At 36.0% G+C, this 21,934-nt stretch overlaps 1 protein-coding gene across 1 annotated transcript; it reads right to left on the reverse strand.

Moving 5' to 3' along the window:
* Positions 1-8,877: 8,877 nt before the first annotated feature.
* On the reverse strand, positions 8,878-17,316 carry LOC131433978 (uncharacterized). Its single transcript, XM_058600600.1, has 10 exons — positions 16,775-17,316; positions 14,359-14,515; positions 14,189-14,296; positions 13,775-14,133; positions 13,566-13,714; positions 10,139-10,157; positions 9,915-10,071; positions 9,719-9,826; positions 9,304-9,662; positions 8,878-9,252 (listed from the first exon to the last, which is right to left on the reverse strand). The coding sequence occupies exons 1-10, from the start codon at positions 16,896-16,898 to the stop codon at positions 9,098-9,100; spliced, it is 1,695 nt and encodes a 564-aa protein (XP_058456583.1). The 5' UTR covers positions 16,899-17,316; the 3' UTR covers positions 8,878-9,097.
* Positions 17,317-21,934: the final 4,618 nt, after the last annotated feature.

Raw genomic sequence — 21,934 nt, forward strand, 5'->3', positions numbered from 1 at the left:
CCTTGGACGTAAAGAATGCCTTCAACAGTGCAAGCTGGGAAGCCATCGCCAACTCGTTACAAAAATGAAAGTACCGGAATATCTTTGCCGAATTTTGAAGAGCTACTTTCAAAACCGGACTCTGATCTATGATACTGAGAGAGGAGAGGCCCAGCTGTACCCCGTGAAAGGTGCCCAAAGAAGCTGAAGGCCATCATTGACGGCCTGTTTCCGCAGCATGAACCATCCACATGGCCGCCCAAACCATACTAAGTGGACGGGGATTATGACGAAGAATCTCGGATCACTAATGACGAGCTAATCTCGATGGCAAAAGCAATGAAGATAAAGAAAGCTTCAGGGCTCGACGGCATTCCAAACCTGGCTCTGAAAACAGCAATTTTGGAAAACCCGGATATGTTTAGGATCACGATGCAGAGATGTATAGACGAAGGAAACTTCCCCGACAACTGGAAGCTCCAGAAGCTGGTGCTGCTACCGAAACCGGGAAACTCCCCGGAGATCTGTCGGCATATAGACCTATATGCCTGTTTGACACAGTTGGTAAACTACTAGAGAAAGTAATCCTGAACAGCCTCACGAGATATACCGAGAAAGATAACGGTCTTTCAGACATGCAGCTCTGTTTCCGAAGTGGCCGGTCGACAGTGGATGCCATTCACGTGGTGGTAAAAGCTGCAGAAGGGGCACATAAACAGCAGAAACGGGGCAACCACGACTGCGCCGTTATCATTATCGCCGATCTATGATACTGAGAGAGGAGAGGAAAGAAGGACAGAGACGATAGACTTGGTGGAAGATTGGATGCGAGAGAAAAAGTTAACGTTAGCGCACCATAAAACCGAAGTGGTGATGATTAGCAACCGGAAAGTTGTACAACAACTGAAAATTACGGTCGGGGAACATATTATCGACTCAAAGTGTGAGTAATCCTAGTAATCCTTCCAGGTTGGGGCTCGAACATATGGCTAGTAAGACCAGCGCTCTATGCATTGAACTACCAACCCGGGCGAAATCCCTTAACTGAAGGTTTATTCCAAAAATTTGCCTTCACACGTTAGCACCATTTTCGAATACTACACGGTAAACTGGATGTACCTAGAAATAAATAATAATGTGGTATAGCGAAAGTTAGTACAAAAATAATCTAGAATTTGATTAAATTTACTGGATGATACGAGCAAATCACCAATTTGTTAATTTTATTTACCCACAACTGGTTCAAAAGTATCTCAATTATGTACCTAGATTCTGACTAAATTTGTGTACTTTTATTTGATCCTGAGTGGATTCTACTAAAAATCCATCAAAAGTGCACAAACTCAGAGTCTAGGTTAATTATTGGGATATTTTCTAACTAGATGTGGATATAAGAGATTAACAAGAAAATATTTGCACTTATTTTCTTGTAAACTTCACCAAATTCTAGATAATTTTTCTAGGTATATCTATTTTACCGTGTATATCACATGCGAAAGCCTAAAGCTCGAATAAAAAACCTGTTTTATTCCACCTAGTGGTGTAATGATGCTTTCTCATATGTAATACTGTGGTATTCTATTCAAAGTGTTTCTCTTCGATTTTGGAAAAAAACAAGGAATTGTTTGTGCATTAACTAGTATAACAAAGAGAATGAAACAGTTTTCTGATCGGTTGACCATCCATTAGAAAACGAAGTGGGTTCACTATTATATATACTTTCAGCACCGGAACCCGAGAACCGGTATAATCGAAGTCGGTTCGTACGGCCACCAACTAACGTGACGTACAAACTCTACTAGTTTTTATTCCAATTTTAAAGATTTTATACGATTTTGCCATCGTATTTTGAACGACGATCTAAATTTTTGTTGTTATCGAAAATATGCAGTATTTTTGGAAGGATCATAAGACCTTTCATTTGACCCTAAGATTGGGAATAACGATTTTGAGTCCAGTATAGAGAAATTTTTAAGGTTTTTGTTTCACCGGTTTAAGCGACGGTGTACAATATTGAACACACTTTACCCTATAACTTCGGATTAAATTCTGGAATTTAGTAAAGCAAAGTGAGTGAGATCCATTTTGGAATATATGACCACCAGCGATGCCAACCCTACGGATTCATCCGTAGATCTACGGATTTCTGTCTTTTCTACGGAGCTACGGATGAATCTCTTGAAATCTACGGATTTTACATTATTTCTCCAGAAATCTTCAGATAACGTATTACTCTCGGGATATCTACAAAAAATAGTAAAATCGCTCACTGTAACGGCCTATAATCCTGTCAACATTCACTTTGAAGAAAGATTCTGAATGATTAGGCGCTCACTGAGAGTCATTCATAACAGTAATTTCAAAGATGTTTAATATTTTTTAATATTGCTCACCCTTGAAGGTTTTACCGGAAGTTGTTCCATATTTCGTCTGGTGTTGTTATTAACACTTCTGAAATTACCAGCACCTTGCTATGACGTCATGAAACTGTGGCCAGCATCATTCTGCAAAAACCAAAACAATGAAGAAGAATGGCTAACAAAAATCTGGATATTACAAACTACTTGTTTATTCAGTGCCCTTTAAAGCACTTCCCCGCAAATTATCGATCAGAATATCATCACTACGATAAAGAAATTAAGATTTTACTCGAATTGAAATGCTCGAATGTTTGTTTACCGTACTTTGAGCGCTCTGATTGCCCACTAAATGCCCCAGATGTTGGCCACGCTAGCACTTGCTGAAGCGCCCTATCCTTGCCACCGGGCTGGAAATTACTCTTTCAAGTGGATGTTGACAAAGGGATTATTGATAGGGATGTCCGATACCGAATCGATACTTTGAGGTATCGATACTTTCATTTAAAAATCGGGTATTTTTGGTAGCGATACTGTTAGTATCGATACTTTTGATCTCGATACTTACACTCAGGCAAAAAATATATGGAATTTCATAATGATTTCGTATGGTTTTTAGCCACAAGAATATTGTATGCGAATCATAAGATTGCCTTATGAAGTCACGAAAATTTGAATTCCAATAAAACGCCTTATGAAATTCATACGAAATTTTTAGGAACATTGTGCGAAATTTCTATGACAAACATAACTTCTCTCATATACTGTGGAATTCATAAGTTGTTCGTATGAAAACTATAATAGTGATAGATGAGATGTATACTGCAGAGGTATATTTTTCATATTAATCTTCTGAAATGATGATTTTAGTGATTTTTGATGCATCATAAGATTTGCCTTATGATTTTCACTACTCAATTTGCCTGAGTGTACAGTATCGCAACAGATTGATGTTAATTCCCATTACGATGGAACATTTTTTTTGTTTCATGTATAGAGGTTTGAACCTTAAGACCATTGCCTCTTCGGGCCGAAAAAACCGAAAAACCGAACACGCGCATAAATGTCATACTCTCAGAGTATTCAATCATTTCTATTTTCACACTTATTGCACTCTCTTTCAGTGCGCCTAATAGCGATGGAATTATAGCAATATGGATTGGTTTTTGGAGTAGTATTCGTGTATCGATATAAAGCTTATGACATGAAAATTGTTGAGAAAATAAATGAAATGTGAAATCAACACAAAGTGAAGTGAGAAAATTGTTTGACCTGGACCAAAAGTCGAGAAAGGCTAAGTGCAATCTATGTGGCAAGGAATATGCGTATACTGGTGGCACAACAAATTTATGCACAACAAAAAAAGAATTGTAACAATCTCGATGTGATTATATATTGATGTGAAAAAAAATTAGACGTACTGAACATCAAATGCAATAATTTTCTGTTTTCTAGAAATATTGAAGATAAATAACACATTATTACATCGAAACCACTTATTAAATACATTACATCACCTTAACTGAATACTGTATATGATTCTGATATGAAATTATGCATCTTTTCTTGTAATATTACAACCTTTAGAACGTAGTGAGTAGTGATGTGAAGTAATTTTGATGTAATATCACAAATGTGTTGGAGTCGTTCTAAAGGTTGCAATATTACACGAAAAGATTCCTATTAGAATCGTCTAGGTATTCAATTAAGCTGATGTAATCTACACAATACGTTGTTTCGATGTAATAACGTGTGATTTATCTGCAATATTTCTTGAAAACAGAAAACTGTTTTGTTAGAATTCTTTTTTGCTGTGAAACATCTTTCTGTACATATAGTGATTTTCACTGTCGGCTAGAAAAGATTGCGATGCGATAAGATAGCGACAAAATGCCGCAAAGATAGCGAAACTGTCATTCGCATCGATTCAACCCCTTCGAGACCACAAGCCAGACAAAAATATTTTTTAAATTGACCGTTACAATAACTAATTTTTAGTTATTATTAAGAAAACTTCAGTCATAATGAATTCATATTGATAATACGTATGTGGCAGATTACGGCTACAACTTGCGCGGATTTTTTAAGCGTGTGCTATTTATTTGACTTAATGTACGATTCAGACGATCCGCCTCCTTCCGTCACCGTCACCGGAACGTCAGCTTCCGTCAAAATTAGTTTAATACTTTCTTTACCGGAACGTTCACACGCTCCGTCCGTCAAAACGTTCCGTGACGGAGACGTTACGTGTGAATGGCACCATAAGAATGCATGTAATTAATGTTGACGGTGCCGGTGACGGAGATTGACTGTGACAAAAGAAGACGGTACGTCTGAATCGTGCATAATGGTTATTTTGTGCTTAGTATGTTCCCTTTTCATTTATATTTTGTATTAATCGACGCCTTGGTTTTCAAAACCTCGTACTTTAATCGATGGAGCTATTTGTCTACTCTAAAAAGTTGATCGTCTTTGACAGATATACATTTGTTGATACTTTCGATGAACAATGAAATAACAATTGTCGCTAAGGATTTTTACCAGTTGAAAATGCAATTGGCCTCAATCCAACAACCGATTAATTTTTCTTTTGGCTCTAATGCTAGTTAATTTCAATACAACAGACAGCGAAGGGGTTAAAACAACTGTCCAATTTTCTGGCAGCGATGCCAGGTGAAATTTTAGGCGTCTGTGTATATACGACCTCAATATTTAGAAGTATGACGAAAACACCAAACGAAAACCCTACAGTAATAGCAAAAGTTATCAAAATGGACGATTGTTTATAAAATTTTCGAAAATCTGCAAAAAAGTCGGCTTAATTGCAAAGTCTGCTAACAAACGAAATTGCAAATTTACATACCAATCTGCAAACCTGGCATCAGTGGTTCTGACGCTCATTATTTCGCAATCCTGCGACGATTCCGTCGCATTCTATGTGCAGCTGAAAACCACTATAATAAAATAACGCCACAGTCGACAATTTTATTCTATTTTGAAATGATTGCTGCGCAAGTATCAATTGATACTTACAGGTATCGATACTTTATTGCCTTTTGATACCCTGTATCGATACACAAAATGTTAACATCCCGGTACCCTTGGTATCGATACTCGGCCTTCCGATTACCATCCCTAGAATTTTGTTCTTCCTCTAAAAACAGTCGAAAAAAGAGATGAAGGGCATCAAAGTTTTAAAACTTACTCCATCGAACATAAATGTCACAATCACAATGAGCTTTTGAGTATAAGCTTTCTAGCTATTCGATTGGAAACGAACCTTAAACAGCACAAGGTCCCAGTGAAATTTGTAGACCCGCATAAGTCCGATCATCGGTCCGATTATCGGACCGATTGAGCATGATATGGGGCCGATCGTAGCGCTTCGATCGGCCCGTCATCGGACAATTCTGCACCATTTGCATCAACCGCGTCGACCTAAAAAAGCTTTATGTTTACATTATGCATCGCTAGAGAAACAGAGCGAAGGAATATCAAACAAGGCATTTTCGAGCCGACATCTTCCCGAAAGGGTGTGAAAGAGTGTTAAACATTCTTTTGTTTCGATCATAGAGGCTTTAACCTTTAGGTCATTCGCCTTTTAGGGTCAGAAAAACTCTGACCCTATGTTCGAGGTTGGAAATCCAACCCCGATATATCTCATCACCTGAGTAATCAGACATCCGCTCTCTGCTTTGGTATATCTTCACTCTTTTGTTCTACCGATACACTATGCAAACTCGAAACGCAATCAAAAGCTTTCTTGCACGATGCGTCCGATGTTCGGATTTACTGGGGTAGTGTCCCTCTCAGCAGGCCGTTCAATTTTGTTGATTTTTGATCGCTTGTTGAACGATATATTGCACGAAATATTCGTTCAATTTGCTGGAACGGTTTGTTGTTGTTTTTTCTCTTGCAAAAATAGTGTGAAAATTAAGTTTTACCTTTACATAGAAAGAAAATTTGTTGTTATTCTACGTGAAGTAGAAGTATTGTGCAGGTATGTATTGTTAGTTTAAACAAATGAGTGGAGAAAACTTCAGAAATTCTGCAGTAAAACTAGTCCAACGGGGCTCCAACTCCTCATGTTAAAAATGGCTCAACAATGGACCTCTGTCTGCCGGGTTTGTTGAACGAAAAAATGGCATTCGGTTCAACGGTCTGTTTCAAAATCGGCAAACGAAGGACCCGTGTTGGCCTCCCGTTGAACGATTGATTGGACTTTCATTGGACCAATGATACAACGTATTGGACCAATGAAGGACCACCGTTGAACGTTTTTTTCTAAGTGGGGTGCCTTATTAAATATAGTGGTTTTCAGCTGGACATAGAATCCCAGTGAAATTTGTAGACCCGCATAAGTCCGATCATCGGTCCGATTATCGGACCGATTGAGCACGATATAGGGCCGATCGTAGCGCTTCAATCGGCCCGTCATCGGACAATTCTGCACCATTTACATCAACCGCGTCGACATAAAAAAAGCTTTATGTTTACATTATGCATCGCTAGAGAAACAGAGCGAAGGAATATCAAACAAGGCATTTTCGAGCCGACATCTTCCCGATAGGGTGAGAAAGATTGTTAAACATTTGTATCGATCATAGAGGCTTTAACCTTTCGGTCATTCGCCTCTTAGGGCCAGAAAAACTCTGACCCTATGTTCGAGGTTGGAAATCCAACCCCGATATATCTCATCACCTGAGTAATCAGACATCCGCTCTCTGCTTTGGTATATCTTCACTCTGTTGTTCTACCGATACACTATGCAAGCTCGAAACGCAATCAACAGCTTTCTTGCACGATGCGTCCGATGTTCGGATTTACTGGGATGCGACGGAATCGTCGCAGGATAGCGAAATAATGAGCGTCAGAACCACTGATGCCAGGTTTGCAGATTGGTATGTAAATTTGCAATTTCGTTTGTTAGCAGACTTTGCAATTAAGCCGACTTTTTTGCAGATTTTCGAAATTTTTATAAACAATTGTCCATTTTAATGACATTTGCTATTACTGTAGGGTTTTCGTTTGGTTTTTTCGTCATACTTCTAAATATTGAGGTCGAATAGGACCATTTCTAAAACGCAGACGCCCTAAAATTTCACCTGGCATCGCTGCCAGAAAATTAGACAGTTGTTTTAACCCCTTCGCTGTCTGTTGTATTGAAATTAACTAGCATTAGAGCCAAAAGAAAAATTAATCGACTGTTGGATTGAGGCCAATTGCATTTTCAACTGGTGAAATTCCTTAGCGACAATTGTTATTTCATTGTTCATCGAAAGCATCAACAAATGTATATCTGTCAAAGACGACCAACTTTTTAGAGTAGACAAATAGCACAATCGAATAAAGCACGAGGTTTTGAAAACCAAGGCGTCGATTAATACAAAATATAAATGAAAAGGGAACATACTAAGCACAAAATAACCATTATGTACGATTCAGACGATCCGTCTTATTTTGTCACAGTCAATCTCCGTCACCGGCACCGTCAACATTAATTACATGCATTCTTATGGAGCCATTCACACGTAACGTCACCGTCACGGAACGTCTTGACGGACGAAGCGTGTGAACGTTCCGGTAAAGAAAGTATTAAACTAATTTTGACGGAAGCTGACGTTCCGGTGGCGGTGACGGAAAGAGGCGGATCGTCGGAATCGTACATTATGTCAAATAAATAGCAAACGCTTAAAAAATCCGTGCAAGTTTTAGCCGTAATCTGCCTCATACGCATTATCAATATGAATTCATTATGACTGAAGTTTTCTTAATAATAAATAAAAAATTAGTCATTGTAACGGTCAATTTAAAAAATATTTTTTTCTGGCTTGTGGTCTCGAAGGGGTTGAATCGATGCGAATGACAGTTTCGCGATCTTTGCGGCATTTTGTCGCTATCTTATCGCATCGCAATCTTTTCTAGCCGACAGTGAAAATCACTATATATCGTCTAATATAAAGAATAACCTTAAACAGTATGAATGAAGTTGTTACGATATCATAAGATGATTACTTCGACGAATATTCACTACACTGTTTTAGATCTAAAATTCGTAACAGTCACTGGGAAGAACCCTGATGTGGAAATGTTCACTGAATCTGTAATGAATTGTTTTACAATCATAATTTATGAAAAATAAGTTCTAAAATACCATTGTAAAATATACATTGTATGAAAAAGGTTCCTTACTGAAAAAAAAATTCAGTTACAATAGGCTAAAAAAATAAATAATATTCCAGTAGTATACATCAGGTTCATTGATTGGAGTTGTTTGTATAGAATAAGAAACAAAAAAGTAGTTAATGTTAGATTACATTTCTCAACTTTTTTTGCTCGATTATTGCTCCGGCATAACAGTACACATCGGATTATTTCTATTGTGAAAGTTTCCTATTTCTAACAACATGGTTACATGATAAATGAAACTAGTAGATTGAAAATGGTTATTGTGTAACATTTTCTGAATATAATATGGACACCTCAGGACCGTTTTGAGAATAATTAGTGGGCTTTCGGATAATCGAACAGAGAGTATGCAGAACTGGTTGACCTATTCAAGACAACAACTATCACTACTTTTATTTTGGTTCATGGTTTTAATAAATATAGTCGTGTAAATCCCATATATAACTGACTAGATGACGTGATCTAGTCAACAAAACATGTCGAACTTAAATTTATCAAATGCTTCCAGAAGTTCAAAAGTCGATTGATTTTACACGGAAATATGTCAGTTTACATTCTGAATGTCAATCCGACTAGTCAATATCAAGTTTGCGAAAATTACCTTCAACTCCAAATATCTCTCGAGTTGTTTTTGGTTTGCCTGGACGCTTTGCTTCATCTACCCGACGAGTTTTCTCCTCATCCAGAAAATAATCCCTGACTTCGATAAGGTGTTTGTAAGAGCGATCTATAATTAACATTGAAAATACAAATTCTAAGCAAAGCTAGCAAATCATACCTGTTAAAATATCACGGCTATCACATTCTCCGCCACAATCCTTCGGTAGACAATCTTTCCCAATATATTGATGCATTTGTTCGTTAGAAGTATGTAGAAAAAGAACATCAAGCAATTCCTTCTTCATGAACGGTTTCAATAGAGCAAGTATAGTATCCATGAAAGGTACGATATTTGTGAAATGTAGTCCCTTCAAACGTATCGGCATCGCATCTTGTAAATAATACAGGAAATGTTTGATCGGCAAAACTCCCAATCTTGCTACGTGTCCGAAAAGTACTCCTTTCATATCAATAATGATTCTATATCCAGCGGAAGATCCATTCTCCAAGAAATGCAAATCGGTCACGAAAATGATGCTGTCAGGAAAATATATATTAGATATAATGTTCTTTTTTATAGAAAAAGGTCTGACAGCTTGAAAATTTCAGCCATATCGAAATTAGTTGGATCAAAATCTTTCAAGCTACCATAGATCAAAACACATCCATCATGAGTTTGTTTCGGTAGGGTTAAGCCAAATCTGCAATAGAAACAGGCATCAATTAGAGCAGAAATACTAGAAAATCCTATCTACTGGAAAGTGCAATAAAAGTGTCGAATAATATTACATGGTATTCATAGCTTTTTTCGTCCCCTCACTGACAACATCACGGTTTGCAAAAAACATCGGAACGTGAGTTCTGCAAGTGTAGTAGTTCTCAATTGTTTGTTTCGAAGCTTCCATTTTGAAGTAATTTGAATGCAAAAACAGCACGATCTCCAATTCTGCAAGAAAAATAAAGGTTAGTAGTAAAACAAGGCTGAAAAAACTGGAATTGTTTTATTGGCTCACTAATTGTAGACGCTACTGTCTATTGTATTTTCAACAAAATTATAAGCAGTTTCACAATGCATTTTTCGAAACTTTCGAAGTTTCATTGTTCAATATTATGAAACTTCGAAAGTTTCGAAAACTGCTCTGTACTCATTATCCGTTCACCATACTCTGGGTTCCAGTTCTTTGCTTTTTTTCAGACTTTGAAAAAGCGCAACAATGGTTATTAAAACAATGGGGAACAATTTACGTGGAGAATATATGAAATTGATTTAAATTCGTTTATAATAAGAAATTTAATACAATACTAAATTTAATACAATCAATTTAATAATCTACTGACTGTTTTTTTTATACAAGCTCTATTTCTCTGCGTGTACAACTTGGTGAGATCGAAAAGTTGAATTCTGCAAGAATTAAACAGGAATTGGGATATGTCTAAAATAGCGAGGATCTGATCACATAGTTTAATCAAAGAAAGCGAAACAACCTAATCTGACGCAGTAGCATATTCAGGTTAGGATAATGACAGATAACATATGTCAATGCTAGAAACCACATGTCTGGAAAGCAAGAATGGAACAAAGTCCATATTGTCCCTATTGCTGCGAGTACTATTAGCACGATCTTCGTAAGAGTACAGCAGTGAAATTGAGCCGAAACATTGTTTGAGAAAACATCCGGGGACAACCTGAGATACTGAAAACACTTTATATTGATAGTGCATCGAATTTACGACTGTTTTACACGTTTTAAAAATAGAGAGATTGACATCTCTCTGAAAACCAACCTCGTTGTGGGTGCCCCTAAACTTCAACAATGGACGAAAATTTTGAAAAAATCAACACTTTTATTCGTGAAGACCATGGCGGAACCATAATCAACTTTTTTAGATGTCTGGATCAGGCGCGTAGCCAGAGAAAATTTTCCGGGGGGGGGGGGGGTGGTTTTAGAACATGGTGATAAATCAACACATGTACAATTTATATCACAATGTTTCCCATGAGTTATAATTTTTTGTTTCGGGGGGGGCAGGGGGTGGTTTGAACCCCTAAACCCCCCCCCCCCTGTGTACGCGCCTGGTCGGGATTCTCCTGGAGTTCAATTTATAGATTTGAACATGTGAAGGATTGTAAAAGAACTGCTTCTTTCAGCATGACAATAAGGGTCAAGAAAGAAAAACGTTTTGAGACTGTAGAAAAGTTTCAAAATTTTTGAAGACTGAAAGAAACGATTGAAAAAGTGTATTACAGTCAATAGGGATTACTTTGAACTGTGGTGCAACTGTAAATAATAAAGATAAGGTTTTCACAGAAACTCTGAAGTAAGGGTTTATTTTAGAAAAAAGTTGCTTATCCAAAATAGTTATAAAAAAGTTGCTTATCCAAAATAGTTATAACAATATTAATTGTTTTATTCGATAGATATATTATCCGACAACTAAAACGGAAAATTTCAAATACTTTCGAAAATATACGAATTATTTTTAATTTTTATTTTGTACACAGACGTGCATGAATCATAGAATGAAAATATAGAAATGGCTTTTTTCAATAAAACATACAAAACATCTGATGCTCTTGTTTAGATGTTTATATTTTGCTTTATACAAGCTGCAATTGAACCTAGTTTCTTGATTATCGAGAAATGATGATGAATATTCGATTATGTCCTAAATGCAAATAACAGTTTCTCTTTGTTTACTTTCTCTCACAATTAATTCGGAATATTCCTGTATTTTTGCATAATCAAATTAGAGCATACCCTGTCAGCTTGGAGTGAAATCAATCTTTAGTTCAGCGGGACAATCGCACAGTATCACATTCAACATGTCATGTCAATTGTATGGGTGCGCAAAGCTGCTATTTTGGCGCGCACGAATTTGACAATTATCTCCCCTACTTCTATGTACGAGATTCGATGCGGACTCACCTTAAATGTTACTAATGATTTGTTCGGGAAATGTGAGAGCTGGATATCTTGTTAATATTATGTCATTGAATAAAGTTTAGTTTCGCAAATTAAAAGATGATAGTTCTAGTTATTATTCTCGGCAAATATTTACCCGGGAAGACGTGATTTGCAAACCAATGGAAAATTGTATAATTAAAACCAAACATCTTAATGGTAGAATTTAACGTTATTTTTTTTTAAGTAAGAGTTAAAATATCAAAAATCATAATAAAGTCTGCATGGGAAAATAGCAACGAAATATAAAATTCTGTCATTGTAATATCAAAACAAGAACAAAACATTTATAAATGGTGAATTTCAGTTATTTGATATTCTAGCATTCAGAAAAGAATAATATCATAAGCATTTATCTTATCTGATTCCGATGCAGTTTATTCAACAGTATCTTATTTTAGGATACTACTGGATCAATTGAACCTAATGAAATTGAAAAAAACTCAAAAATAAAAAATAATAATAACAAAATAAAAAATAATAACTAACTTTGATACTAAACGGATATTCTACGATTTCTTGTTTCCTTCGATGAAACGTCAAGAAAATATCGAGTATCGCTATGACAGTACAGAAACATCAAGACAAGGTATGATGGTAAAATTTGTTATTATTTTGTTGGGGCTGTCCATAAAAGACGTCACGCCGCAAGGGGGGGGGGGCTGTTTCATAAAACGTGACCTTTTGTGACAGGGGGAAGGGGGGGAGGTTTTTGGAATGTGACGTCCAATATTTTCAATAGCGCATTTTTGAAATACCTAATTATATTACTGCTTTGCCCTATTTCCTGAAAAAATCTCCACAATAAACGTTTACATTTTATAGGAAAACGTGTATTTGTTGATGTAAAAGCTTCTTCTTGTAAATTCGGAAACGAATGATGCAGGAAATCATTTCTGTTGTGATCAGCAAAAGTGCACGGAGGAGCGAGTAAATTAGCGAAATTAATAAATTTTGCCTGAGTAAAAAAGAAAAAGATGCCTTCAAACGGTTTAACTTAAGTTATGCACTGACAAACAAATTTGATGATCTTTGCTTCTGTGACTATTTGTGACAAAGGGGAGATGGGGAGTCAAAAATCGTCAAAAAAGCGTTACGTCTTTTATGGACAGCCTGTTCTTTGTTCGTTATTTACATCTACCCAGGTATAGAGAAGGATTGCTCCGTAATAATCGAAAGAAAACGTAAACAAAAAGAATCTGTCCTTTGCACTTCGATTCTGATCTAGTCAATTATTTTCGGACATCATGTTAACGATAACTTATGTACCTCTACAATATAGATATTATAAACAAACCATTTTGTTAAATTGCTATGATGTATATTTAAACATTGATTTATGTTGCCAATACAACCTGCTTCCATCAATGAACACCTGCTCATTTGACAATTGATTTCGATCACAATATGTGCTACCAAAAACAGTAAATCCCTGTGTTTTGTGTTCTTATTAAAAACATGCTATAAATTCCCTCTAATCAATATCCAATTTTTTGAAGTTTCCTTCCATTCCAAAAATAGTTCCGGAATCTTTCGGTTTACCAGGCCGTTTGTCTTCCACTGCCTTCTTTTTCTCTTCTTCCAACAAAAAATCTCGATTTTCAGTCATATGCAGATTAAATTTTTCTGAAAGTATTAACTGATATGTATAACAAGTTTTTTTCTATATGATCATGAGTAAGCTACCTCGCAGCTCCATCAGCTGACCTGCTTTACCACCCAATTCGTTGATAAGACATTCCTGATGTACAAAAGGATACAAAGTTTCTGCCGTGCTGTGTAAATGCAGTATGGCTAGCAGTTCTTTTTTCATAAAAGGTTTTATTAACAAAAGAATCTTATCAATGAAAGGAACAACATTTGTCATGTGGATCCCTTTTAAGCGCACCGGCATGGCCTCTTGCAAAAAGTGTAGGAATTTTTTAACAGTTCCAATCGACAACTTTGTAACATGACCCATTGTTACACCCTCCATGTCCAGTACAAAAGTATATCCATGTACTGCACCACTTTCTCTTTGAACTACATCTGCGATCATCGTTAGGCTGAAAATTTAAACGTCAATAATCAATCAAATAACCTTTGATGCATTATGCTTACTATTTCAAAGCAGACTCAAACGAAAATTGTGTTGTGTCACTATTGATTACTTTACCGTATATCACATCATACTTGTCCTGAGTTGGAATTGTTAAAGGAACTATAACTCTAAAATAATTTTTTTTATTATCAATTCCTTGCGGAATACGTTTATTTTTGTTTAATCTTACATCAAATTCATCAGAGTCTTTAACTCATTAGAGAGCATGTCCCGATCAGAGAAAAATTCTGGAACGTGAGTGCGACACGTGTAAAATGCATCGATCGTATTTTTTGTTGGCTCAATACGGTGGTAATTTGAATGCAGAAAGAGTATTATTTCCAAATCTACGGAAAGAGAAGCACATTAGTAATCTATAAAAATTGGGTTCAAACAATGATACTTACAAGTTTACTAAGAAACAACATAATAAGCAGATCACCATGTTGGAAATATCGAAACGTATCACTATTTGTTCTAGATTAGACCGGACAAATTCTGCACAAGAAATCCTATCAAGTCAAGGATTTATTCATATTTTCCAGCATGTTTTGCTATTTGAATATTGTACATTTAAATCTAACAGAGATCACATTCAGCTTACACCGTAAAACCCATTGACAGAAACTACTACCGGACAGAAACAGAAATCAAATAATGCATGCGACTGAATTAAAAAATCGGACAAGTGGAACTTAGTTTGAAAAACCCAGTTAAATATTTTCGGATGCAAACACTGGATAAATATTTTGCCCACACAAACCGGACTTGAATTTCTCAATATGCATTGTCACTTTAAAACATTTTTGTTGAAAGAACCAGATAAAAACATTTGTTCCCGGTTTTTAAATTCAAAGTGATTTTATCCGATTCTTTCAATGAAAACATTTTTTTGCATTTTAAAATTCCGGTTTTTGCATTCAATTTTTTATTCAAAAATACTGAACCGGGTTTTCCAAACTAAGTTCCACTTATTCAACTTTTGCATTCAGACGTTCATATGTCGACTTGTAAACGATGAGAACGAAAATGGCTAAAAATAACCTATTTCATGATATTTTTATGAGAATGTTTTAATAATTCTAGCTACTGGCAAAAATGAAGTGTATTATGAATGAGAAGAATATACATTAATTAGGGATAAAAATAAGTTTGATTCCAATAGCCAAGAATTTATGAACCGGGCAGGCTAATTTTCTCTTGCAGTTTAACGTTGAAATTGATTTTATAATTAACAAAATTTGGTACTTTGCTTTGAAGAATCTCTGGAAAATGGAGCAATACCATCTGTTCAAAATATACTGAAACGGGCAAACATTCTAACAGCTCAAGAAGCTTATTAGTATAATCAGATACTCAATCAAAATTGATCTTTCACTTCGCTTACAGTTTATCTCAATTATTCTACATTTTGTTCTATCTGTGATAAATTTTGTTTTCAATCGGATCGATGTTGCCAGAGTGGAAGGGTGAGCGCGTATGTGAAAATCTGTCAGTATCAACAAATTTGTGAACATACATACAGTAGGTACATTCAAATGACTATACGTAACACACGAGGGCAACGATACCTGCTACTGTAATTTATTATTCTTAATATACCTTCACTGCACTACTCATAATAGTCCTGATAAATTGTTTTCAGTTTAAACAGGTCTTTCAAAACGTTATTACAATTCTGATCACATCATATCGGAAATCAATTATCCGGTGGAATTACCTTTTTACAACTAATAACTAGGCACTTCCAGTCATTTATTTGTTTCAAGCAAAACGAATATATGTACCTACGAACACAACAACCTTGCCTTAGAACAACAAGTTAGCGAGATAATTAAAAACCAGTAAAATATCACGCAATAAGCTATTAGCGAACTTATGCTAGACGTAATGCATATTTCCTGCTTATCATCGTGAATAATTCCAGCGTAAAGGTGAATAAATCTTGAAGTTTATTGTAGGGAAGTAACAAAGACAGTCGTTTTGTTACTTCATAGGGTATTAAACCTATTTAACGAATGTTTTTAGGCCTTCAAACTACCGATCTGCAATCACATTACTGCAGATGAATTTTTAGAAGACCAATCCTAATTTTAACGCTATATGAAAGAGAAAAATGTCTTTTTATTACTCTTGACGTACGAGCACAGAATTGTGCAGGAGTCAGTCCCTTTCAAAATGATATTCGAACTTTGAAGAAAAAGCGTGACTTCATCAAACTTTAACATGTACAGCTTTTTTGGTCATTGCAGGAAATAAATCTCAAAACAGCTATGTACATTCAATTGGCAAAATAGTTGATGTTTTCCAAATGAAATTTCTTTTTTGTTGAATCGTACATTGAAGTTTGAAATAGACATTTGATAAATGGAAAAATATTATTCACGAATAAAATTCTTTTTCCCAGTAATTGATAAAAATCAAGTAATTAGTTGAAACAATCAGGAAACATAGAAATTCGCAATGTGCAACTTGTCGTGAGTCTACAACGGATACTGCAAGCTCAATAATACACCAACCCAGTTGAAACAACTTGAACAACGTCTATTTATCAACAATACTTCTAGAAAGAACACATGCAGATAGTTTAAGTGTGAGATATTTACCACTAATTTTTGGGAGATGGGGTTGCTTTTCCATCCATTCACGAATCTTTTGTACATCCTCTCGTTTTAAATCCGGAAATTTTCTGTGCTCATTATCCACATCTGCAATCTGTAATTTTCCCATATTTTTTTTTGCACTAATTGTTGTCTGTCAGACTGATTGAAACGCGCACAATGCAGTATAGATACAATCAGAAACGAATTGCAAAGATAAAGCTGTTAGTAGAATGCAAAACCTGCTTCGACTGGAGCCTATTCAACACTGTGTGTTGTGAGGCACAGTCAGCCGGTTACGGGTAATTCTAGTAGACTCCCTTCCATTACCACGCGCGTTCAGATACGTGATACTTGCTCAATCATAACCGTCATTGTGTTCGTCATCATCTGTTTAATAGCATTGACCCAGGCATGGCTCATGAACGAGCATGTAAATTACTAAGGCTTTAAATGAACTTTTTGCCTGTCTTATAACGAAAATACTGATAAGACTTATCTTAGAAGACAACATAAGATATTATTTGCACCAACACCAAACACGAAATATTTTACTCAACTAGTACATTCTTACGAACAGGAATAGTGAATGCAATGGTGCTGCGAGCTTAATTAGATGTAATTTAATATCAGGTATTTTAGTTCCGGCTTAACTAGCCAACAAGTGAGCTCACGTCATGTAACATCCACTGAGAGACGTGAATTTGTGAATTCTGATTTGATGTGTTTGTACATCAATACATTGCATCCGATTCTTAGGATACTGCCTCGCTTGTATTCCATTTCACTAGAACTACTATGGACGACCGATGTTCGAAGTAATTTCAATTCTACTCTAAACACATGGTCTCGTATGCTGCACAGCATGTACGGTTCATCAGCCAGTTGAGTTAAGCTCGAGACATGAAATTTAACCGTGTATCATGTACTCAACTCTAAGGTTCGGTTTTTGATTTCGTGCATTGGCGCACGCGTGCTCGTTTTGAATACCAGAAAAAACACAACCGAAGCTAGGCTCTGTAAGATAAACGTGTAAGCATAACTCAGTTTGGTGATTCCAAACTCTATACTCACTTTTGAAAATTCGGGAAGAGAGAGAATCATCAATACAATCACAATTTGGTGTAAAGGATGATCTGTATAGGTGAATAACCCAAGTAACCACATGTATTATATCATTGCACTTTTACAACTCAGTATAACATCGTTAATGTAGAAGCACATTAATTCAACATGCTTTAAAGCAGCGTGCATTAAATTTGCATTCAAAATATAATGAAGCTTTTTGTAAAATTATATATTGACTTTTAATGCTATATTTTATTGCAATCAAACATTATCGATAATAGTGCATAGAAATTGAATTGCTACATTAAATCAATGCATTAGGACTGAAAAAAGTAGAAAAATTTTCAACTGAAAGCTAGTCTAAACTTTACTTTGTTTACAAATATAATAGTTGTCGGTAACGCAGAAGTAAAATGTATTACCGACATTCACTTACATAGCGCAAATAGCAGAATATGTACAGATTTATTTACAGAGAAGAGTGTATAGGCTACCTGACTTCCAATGCATGTTACCGTGACCCAAGGATCAATTCCAGAAAATGAGCATATACTAAAAAAATAGATACAAAGTTAAATATTCGATCCCAAAAAATCCTTCACATGTGTAATGGAAAGAAAAATATGTGCCGTTAATTTTTTTTTATATTCGCATAACATATTTTATTTCACGAATTCCAAATTATTTTCCAAGTTTTTCAATGAATTGCTGATGTTTCATAACATCTTAAGTTACAAATCCCTAGCGTGCATTCGCAGTGTATATAAAAGGTTTGTTTGTTATTGGGGATGCAATGATTAAATCGATAAAGAAGAATTATATACTGTATTTCAGCATTATGAATGCAATTAACATGTTATACACATATAATCTTTCATTAGTCGTATAAGTGCCCATTTCCACTATGCATTTACATTATACAAGTTCTTAATGTTTTATGGCATTTTTAGAGAGTTGCACTAAATTTACATGAGGTGGAATTAATGTAGGTATATAATGCGTTGGGGTTACTTGGGAAGTTTGTAGATACAAACGATGAGTTTCATCTTATTAGTGAGCTTTCGCTACTCCTAACTACTACAGCGCAATTTCACATATCACTAGAGTTTTCGCAAAATACGCAGATAGGACACAGGAAGAACTAATTTAGAATTTTTAATGTATACATATATGACGTGTTGAGTTAATTTTTGTTTATAAATTTATTGAATACTTGCATATAGTCTAATGTTGAAGCCTCCCCGGGTGTTTATTGATGGCCGGCTTTATCTTTCTAACCCCTTTCCCGAAAGTAGTAAGGCTGTGAGCCTTCTCGCGGTTTATTTTAACTTTTGGTTGAAATCTGACACTTGAGTGGTTATTTTGTGTCGAGTAGTTAAAATTAACTAAAACTGCGGTCCTTTTCAAAATTTGACGGACGATAAGTTATTTGGGTTTAATTTCAACTAAATAATTGATAATAGATTTTTTTCAGTGTCGAAAAATAACCATCGATTTGTCAAAAATAACCATGCTATCGATCAGGGTTATTTTTGACAACATGAAATTAACCGCTCGAGTGTCAGATTTTAACCAAAAGTTAAAATTAACTGCGAAATGGTTCACAGCCTAAAATGAGAGAATGCGTTTGAACAATGGTGCGATATCGTAGGTACCTGTCGAACAGGTCCGTACCCAGGATTTCATTTGGGAAGGGGCCCAAAGATTTAAACATAATGTTACTGAAGATTACTTATGTACCTAATTCTCGGTGTGCGTTTTACGGCTGTTTTTAATATGGACTTTAAACTTTTCCACTGGAACTGATATTGTATTACATTTCATTACGTTTACTATCTTGTTATTTCTGTAACACATGTCTGAGACATTTTAAATAATCATATGTTTTTGATTTCTGGAGGGACCAGGGACCCTCGCACCCCCCCCCCCCCCCTCCCTTTGGGTGACAGATAGCAGAGAAACCCCCACAGTTGTTCCTCGACATGACAGGAGGTTGGGACAGGCTCAACGAACCGCCCGGAAAACACCCTCCTATCCAGTAAGGAATAAATGACTACTATTGGAGTTCGGTACATGGAACTAAAAAACGCTTGGTTTCCCATAATGCAATCAAATACTGACCAATGAGTTGCAATTCGATGTCGTAGAACCGAATGTAATATACCATTCGATTCAACTCGACTGAGCAAATGTCTGTTTGTATTTATGTAACAAAGATATGCTCTCACTTTCGAGACAGCTGAACCGATTTTCACATACTTGTGTCGTGTCATTGATTCCACTCGCTCGGTGCCAGTGTTTCGCCCTGACAGTCGATCAATGAAACGGTTTTGTAAAGTTTGGTTTGCACGCTTGCTGCTCGGAAAAGAAAACGGGTTTAAAATAGTTGCCCGCGAATTGCCCCGAAAGAGCTTTTTTTTATGCGGTGCAAATCAATGAAACACATGTCGTTTTTCATTGAGAACACTCGTTGAGTGTTTTGCTCGATTCGTGCACTTTTCGTGCAGTCGGGCACTCAAAACAGGTGCACTGTGTTTCATTGATTTACACCGCACGAAAAAAATGCACTTTCGGAGCAATTCGCGGGCAACTATTTTGCACCCGTTTTCTTTTCCGAGCAGCATGCGTGCAAACCAAACTTTACAAAACCGTTTCATTGATCGGCTATCAGGGCAAAATACAGACACCGAGCGAGTGGAATCAATGAAAAACGACAACAGTTCACCTATTTTGATTGCTCGACTGCACGAATCGAGCAAAACACTCCACGAGTGTTCTCAATGAAAAACAACATTAGATTCAAAGGAAAGGCCTTATGGCTTGCTGTTAAAGCCACTTTCGGTTCCGAAGTTACAAATGATTCATTCAAACAAGTAAAGTAACATGATTCTACAAGGGGCAAATCACTCTAAACTCTAGACAATCTCATACTAATAAACTCATGTCATTCCAAAATAATTTTCTCTAATCTCATTTAATCCCAACTAGTCTAGATAAGTTTGGGTAATTTAAAACTAATCCAACCTAGTTTTGCCTAATCTTGTTTGAAGTGTATCTGTCATTCGAGCTCCCACGCAGAGATGCCATTTATACAGATCTATCAGTATTATACAGATTTTTGCATGCGTATACAGATTTAATACAGATTTCTCAAATTAAATACAGATTTATACAGATACCACAAAAAGTAAGAAAGAAATAATGAAACTTTTTCGTCTGAGCTTGTTTGTTTGCCCATATTAAAATGAAAAATTTTTCATGCAGCTGTTTAATGATGAACACCAGTGCTTGGAAAACAAATGAACCGAATTAGAGTAAATATCCTTCATACGCTTCTTGGTTCATGAATGTACTAGCAACTGAACCATTCATCATCCACTTCTGGTCTGATGGATTTGGTTCACATTTGTTTGTGTTTGTGAATTAACGCACTACTGGACGTGGAAGGTGAGCGTATAGAAGTGGTATTAGTTGCTCATTCTCTTCCACATTACAAGGCGAAGCTACGAGCGAATATCGTTCGTTCTGCATCGTAAGCAGCCACGGCGTGGGGAACGAATGAACCTCAATATGAAAAGCTCTTTTTTTGTTTCCCTTTTACATTCGGTGTATATTGATCAAACTTCGCTCGCATTCGCACTTTTGTTTGAGCTTTAATAGTATCAGAATTGTTGTGATGTCTATGGCTACAAAAAGCAAAAATCGTTCCTCAAAGGGACCAACATTGAAGTAAAAAGTGCTCAGTATGATAAGAGAGCCAATGAGAGATTATAAATAATATCAATCCCACTGCCGCTAATTTTAGTTTTAAGTACTGCTAAATGTTCATACGGCAGATAAATTATTTTTAATTCTGATTCATGAATGTCCACCAGTGCTTGCAAGTGCTTGGTGCTTGCTCTAAACAGCACACGCATTGAAGCAAACCGTATTGCGCAACATTATCGATCAAGTTATAATTCCGAATCATCTTCCGAAATGAGAGAAATATGCTTCAGTGCAGTGCCCATTCATTACGAAACTTTCCTTATTCCGTACACTTGAAGGAACACAAGCTCTAACTGACTCAAAAACATGAATTCTAGCTACTGGTAGTGA

Source organism: Malaya genurostris, chromosome 3, assembly GCF_030247185.1.
Source record: "Malaya genurostris strain Urasoe2022 chromosome 3, Malgen_1.1, whole genome shotgun sequence".
Classification (NCBI taxonomy): domain Eukaryota; kingdom Metazoa; phylum Arthropoda; class Insecta; order Diptera; family Culicidae; genus Malaya; species Malaya genurostris.

What these genes read in the sequence shown, in the direction of transcription:
- LOC131433978 (XM_058600600.1), bottom strand. Translation starts at nt 16,898, where the DNA reads ATGGGAAAATTACAGATTGCAGATGTGGATAATGAGCACAGAAAATTT. An exon ending in AAGACTCTGATGAATTTGAT is followed by an intron (nt 14,297 to 14,358) that starts GTAAGATTAAAC and finishes AAATTATTTTAG; the next exon opens with AGTTATAGTTCCTTTAACAA. An exon ending in TAGCCGTGATATTTTAACAG is followed by an intron (nt 9,253 to 9,303) that starts GTATGATTTGCT and finishes TGTTAATTATAG; the next exon opens with ATCGCTCTTACAAACACCTT.